Source organism: Coregonus lavaretus (assembly GCF_964263955.1).
Source record: "Coregonus lavaretus genome assembly, chromosome: 36".
NCBI classification, from domain to species: Eukaryota; Metazoa; Chordata; class Actinopteri; order Salmoniformes; family Salmonidae; genus Coregonus; species Coregonus lavaretus.
Window position 1 is genome coordinate 11,942,893 of NC_140023.1, and position 6,199 is coordinate 11,949,091.

At 46.6% G+C, this 6,199-nt stretch overlaps 1 protein-coding gene across 1 annotated transcript in view; it reads right to left on the minus strand.

Annotated features, from left to right (window-relative positions):
* LOC311110814 (protocadherin-15-like) overlaps positions 1-5,616 on the minus strand; it is a gene marked incomplete at both ends in the record, with an annotated part of 245,784 nt that extends 240,168 nt beyond the window's left edge. Inside the window, one exon of the mRNA XM_084153381.1 lies at positions 5,526-5,616. Within this exon, the coding sequence (XP_084009507.1) occupies positions 5,526-5,616 (91 nt within the window). The remainder of the gene's footprint in view (positions 1-5,525) is intronic.
* Positions 5,617-6,199: the final 583 nt, after the last annotated feature.

Here is a 6,199-nt window from a genome sequence, read left to right on the forward strand (position 1 = left end):
CTGAATGAGTTGTACAAGGCCATTAATCAACAGGAAAACGCTCATCCAGATGCAGCGCTCCTAGTGGCCGGGGACTTTAATGCAGGGAAACTTAAATCCGTTCTACCTAATTTCTACCAGCATGTTAAATGTGCAACCAGAGGGAAAAAAACTCTAGACCACCTTTACTCCACACACAGAGACGCATTCAAAGCTCTCCCTCGCCCTCCATTTGGCAAATCTGACCATAACTCTATCCTCCTGATTCCTGCTTATAAGCAAAAACTGAAGCAGGAAGCACCAGTGATTCGGTTAATAAAAAAGTGGTCAGATGACGCAGATGCTAAGCTACAGGACTGTTTTGCTAGCACAGACTGGAACATGTTCCGGGATTCTTCAGACAGCATTGAGGAGTACACCACATCAGTCACTGGCTTCATCAATAAGTGCATCGATGATGTCGTCCCCACAGTGACCGTACGTACATACCCCAACCAGAAGCCATGGATTACAGGAAACATCCGCACTGAGCTAAAGGGTAGAGCTGCCGCTTTCAAGGAACGGGACTCTAACCCGGACGCTTATAAGAAATCCCGCTATGACCTCCGACGAACCATCAAACAGGCAAAGAGTCAATACAGGTCTAAGATTGAATCATACTACACTGGCTCTGACGCTCGTCGGATGTGGCAGGGCTTGAAAACTATTACAGACTACAAAGGGAAGCACAGCCGCGAGCTGCCCAGTGACACAAGCCTACCAGACGAGCTAAACCACTTCTATGCTCGCTTCGAGGCAAGCAACACTGAAGCATGCATGAGAGCACCAGCTGTTCCGGATGACTATGTGATCACGCTCTCCGTAGCCGATGTGAGTAAGACTTTTAAGCAGGTCAACATTCACAAGGCCGCAGGGCCAGACGGATTACCAGGACGTGTACTCCGAGCATGTGCTGACCAACTGGCAAGTGTCTTCACTGACATTTTCAACATGTCCCTGACTGAGTCTGTAATACCAACATGTTTCAAGCAGACCACCATAGTCCCCGTGCCCAAGAACTCTAAGATAACCTGCCTAAATGACTACCGACCCGTAGCACTGACGTCTGTAGCCATGAAGTGCTTTGAAAGACTGGTCATGGCTCACATCAACAGCATAATCCCAGAAACCCTAGACCCACTCCAATTTGCATACCGCCCCAACATATCCACAGATGATGCAATCTCTATCGCACTCCACACTGCCCTTTCCCACCTGGACAAGAGGAACACCTACGTGAGAATGCTATTCATTGACTACAGCTCAGCATTCAACACCATAGTGCCCTCTAAGCTCATCACTAAGCTAAGGATCCTGGGACTAAACACCTCCCTCTGCAACTGGATCCTGGACTTCCTGACGGGCCGCCCCCAGGTGGTAAGGGTAGGTAACAACACATCTGCCACACTGATCCTCAACACGGGGGCCCCTCAGGGATGCGTGCTCAGTCCCCTCCTGTACTCTCTGTTCACCCATGACTGCATGGCCAGGCACGACTCCAACACCATCATTAAGTTTGCCGACGACACAACAGTGGTAGGCCTGATCACCGACAATGATGAGACAGCCTATAGGGAGGAGGTCAGAGATCTGGCCGTGTGGTGCCAGGACAACAACCTCTCCCTCAACGTGACCAAGACAAAGGAGATGATTGTGGACTACAGGAAAAAAAAGAGGACTGAGCACGCCCCCATTCTCATCGACGGGGCTGTAGTGGAACAGGTTGAGAGCTTCAAGTTCCTTGGTGTCCACATCACCAACGAACTATCATGGTCCAAACACACCAAGACAGTCGTGAAGAGGGCACGACAAAGCCTATTCCCCCTCAGGAGACTAAAAAGATTTGGCATGGGTCCTCAGATCCTCAAAAAATTCTACAGCTGCACCATCGAGAGCATCCTGACTGGTTGCATCACCGCCTGGTATGGCAACTGCTTGGCCTCTGACCGCAAGGCACTACAGAGGGTAGTGCGTACGGCCCAGTACATCACTGGGGCAAAGCTTCCTGCCATCCAGGACCTCTATACCAGGCGGTGTCAGAGGAAGGCCCTCAAAATTGTCAAAGACTCCAGCCACCCTAGTCATAGACTGTTCTCTCTGCTACCGCACGGCAAGCGGTACCGGAGTGCCAAGTCTAGGTCCAAAAGACTTCTCAACAGCTTCTACCCCCAAGCCATAAGACTCCTGAACAGCTAATCATGGCTACCCGGACTATTTGCACTGCCCCCCCACCCCATCCTTTTTACGCTGCTGCTACTCTGTTAAGTATTTATGCATAGTCACTTTAACTCTACCCACATGTACATATTACCTCAACTACCTCAACTAGCCGGTGCCCCCGCACATTGACTCTGCAACGGTACCCCCCTGTATATATAGCCTCCCTACTGTCACTTTATTTTACTTCTGCTCTTTTTTTCTCAACACTTTTTTTGTTGTTGTTTTATTCTTACTTTTTTTGTTTAAAATAAATGCACTGTTGGTTAAGGGCTGTAAGTAAGCATTTCACTGTAATGTCTGCACCTGTTGTATTCGGCGCATGTGACCAATAAAATTTGATTTGATTTGATTTGACATAGGCTCTGAATGTTTTTTTTTTTTTTTTTATGACTTCTTTCAGCAGGAACTCACTTTCCCCCAAGGTGACTGGAGCAAATTAATGAGATGATGTGCGTGCCAGCCAAAACTCTATAAAAATGTGAATAATTGCAGCTTTAAAGGCATTACCTACAGTGGTTTCTCAAAGGTAACCCGTGCATTAAAAGAAGACTAACTTTCCAGAAGTTGTAAAACGGTACAAATAAATCCATATTCCAGGGGTAATTCAAACTATGATGTTTAGGTCAATACTCTCCTCACTCAACAGGGGCAGATGCTTGGCTGTTTATGCGTCTAGACAGTTTCCACAAGGAACCCACAATGCTTCGCTTTCACCTTGAGGAGGAGGCACTCCATTCCATTTTTGTACAAGTATCATGCTTTAGTAATACAGTAGGAGGGAAGGAAGGAGGGAGGAATGAAGGAAAGGAGAAAAGAAGGAAGGAAATAAGGACACTTCTTGAATTAAAGTGACATATCCTCCCTCCTCGGGACATGTTAGGGCAGTCAAGTATGGTTATGTCTTAGTTATTGTACTTTACAGTTCATAATTTACTGACTGTCTCAGAAATTTTAATGGATTCCATTTCTACTGACTGTTACAAAGTCTATATTTTCACTGTACAGTACATTACACAACAAGGAGCATCCTCTTATCCAGCTAATTCAACTATACTCAAATCAAATCAAATGTTACTTGTCACATGCGCCGAATACAACAGGTGTAGACCTTACAGTGAAATGCTTACTTACAAGCCCTTAACCAACAATGCAGTTTTAAGAAAAATAAGTGTTAAGTAAAAAATAGGTAAGTAAAAAATGTAAATAACACATAATTAAAGTAACAGTAGCGAGGCTATATACAGGGAGTACCGGTACAGAGTCAATGTGTGGGGGCACAGGTTAGTCGAGGTAATTGAGGTAATATGTACATGTAGGTAGAGTTAAAGTGACTATGCATAGATAATAAACAGAGAGTAGCAGCAGCGTAAAAGAGTCCGGGGGGTAGCCATTTGATTAGCTGTTCAGGAGTCTTTTGGCTTGGGGTAGAAGCTGTTAAGAAGCCTTTTGGACCTAGACTTAGCGCTCTGGTACCGCTTGCCGTGCGGTAGCAGAGAGAACAGTCTATGACTAGGGTGGCTGGAGTCTTTGACAATTTTTAGGGCCTTCCTCTGACACCGCCATGTATAGAGGTCCTGGATGGCAGGAAGCTTGGCCCCAGTGATGTACTGGGCCGTACGCAGTACCCTCTGTAGTGCCTTGCGGTCGGAGGCCAAGCAGTTGCCATACCAGGCAGTGATGCAACCACTCAGGATGCTCTCGATGGTGAAGCTGTAGAACGTTTTGAGGATCTGAGGACCCATGCCAAATATTTTCAGTCTCTTGAGGGGGAATAGGCTTTGTCGTCTTCACGACTGTCTTGGTGTGTTTTGACCATGATAGTTTGTTGGTGATGTGGACACCAAGGAACATGAAGCTCTCAACGTGCTCCACTACAACCCCGTCGATGAGAATGGGGGCATGCTCGATCCTCTTCTTTTTCGTGTAGTCCACAATCATCTCCTTTGTCTTGATCACGTTGAGGGAGAGGTTGTTATCTTGGCACCACATGGCCAGGTCTCTGACCTCCTCCCTATAGGCTGTCTCATTGTTGTCGGTGATCAGGCCTACCACTGTTGTGTCGTCGGCAAACTTAATGATGGTGTTGGAGTTGTGCCTGGCCATGCAGTCATGGGTGAACAGGCAGTACAGGAGGGAACTGAGCACGCACCCCTGAGGGGCCCCCGTGTTGCGGATCAGCGTGGCAGATGTGTTGTCACCTACCCTTACCCCTGGAGGCGGCCCGACAGGAAGTCCAGGATCCAGTTGCAGAGGGAGTTGTTTAGTCCCAGGGTCCTTAGCTTAGTGATGAGCTTTTCATGGCTACAGACGTGAGTGCTACGGGTCGGTAGTCATTTAGGCAGGTTACCTTAGTGTTCCTGGGCACAGGGACTATGGTGGTCTGCTTGAAACATGTTAGTATTACAGACTCAGTCAGGGACAGGTTGAAAATGTCAGTGAAGACACTTGCCAGTTGGTCAGCGCATGCTCAGAGTACACGTCCTGGTAATCCGTCTGGCCCTGCGGCCTTGTGAATGTTGACCTGTTTAAAGGTCTTACTCACATCGGCTACGGAGAGCGTGATCACACAGTCGTCCGGAACAGCAGATGCTCTCGTGCATGCTTCAGTGTTGCTTCCCTCGAAGCGAGCATAGAAGTAATTTAGCTTGTCTGGTAGGCTCGTGTCACTGGGCAGCTCGCGGCTGTGCTTCCTTTTGTAGTCTGTTATAGTTTGCAAGCCCTGCCACATCCGACAAGTGTAGTAGTACAATTCAATCTTAGTCCTGTATTGACACTCTGCCTGTTTGATGGTTCATTGGAGGGCATAGCGGGATTTCTTATAAGCGTCCCACAATATTGAGGGATTTATAAATACTTAACATAATGCCTTTTGAGTGATATTGATGACGAGGGAAGAGCTTGACACTAGGGAGCGTACTGTGAGTGCACTGTGATTAAGTATCATAGAGAATATCTATACATCCATCCAAGAAAGTAATTAGCTACTGCTCTGCTCTCCCTCTGCCCCCTGGCTTAACATACAATTTGTCCTCACCTTTTTCCTGACCCCCTCATCTTACCAGCCAATCTCTGGACTCTTTGTTGTTATGCTTTATGATAAAGCTCACACGCACACACTCCAGTGAAAATGTCTACCTTAAACAGTATGCATGTTTTTACTCAGCACATATAATATACGATATAATAGAATAGACACTCAACTGTCAATGTTACAACGAAAATTGATTGATTTGCTGTCACAATACCCAACTTCACACATCCCGTTAAGGACTGTCCATCTACTATACCTTCTGTGTTCTGGGCCCAGCTGTAGGTGGTCAGAGAGAGGAGCGCCATGCCTATCCCCAGCCATCTGAAGAGACATGGCCCTCGTCGCATCTTCTGTCAAACGTTATTGCCTGCCCACCTGGACGGGAGGAAGACACGGCCACTTCATTAAATGGCCAGAGATAACACATTTCAGCCCAGATGTTCCTGTCCAGCACACACCAGTTAGCTAAGACTGCTCAAAATGGACGTACGTAATACAAACACTAATTCAAATTACAGGCTACGACCGCACGTGTACATAGGCTACACACACACACAGGCGGACAAACAAAGACATGCACATAAATCGTACAGAATACCCAAGGTTGTTACTGAGCCATTGTGGGACACATGTGCAGGCAATGTGCGTGTTGCTCACATTCTGTGTGTATGTCATCGTGTGTGAATTGGGTAGACATCACATTATCCCAACAGAAGTAAGTTGTAGACATAGCTGAAGTAAATACAGTTCAGGTCAAGGGTAAATGCATCTACACTCTTAAAAATAAAGGTGCAAGTTGGAACCAAACAGGGTTCTTGAGAGCGATGCCATAGGGGAACCATTTTTGGATCTCCGAAGAACCATAAATGGGATGGTTCTTTAAAGAACCCTACCAAAAAAAAAAAAAAGAACACTATTTAAATATCAAGA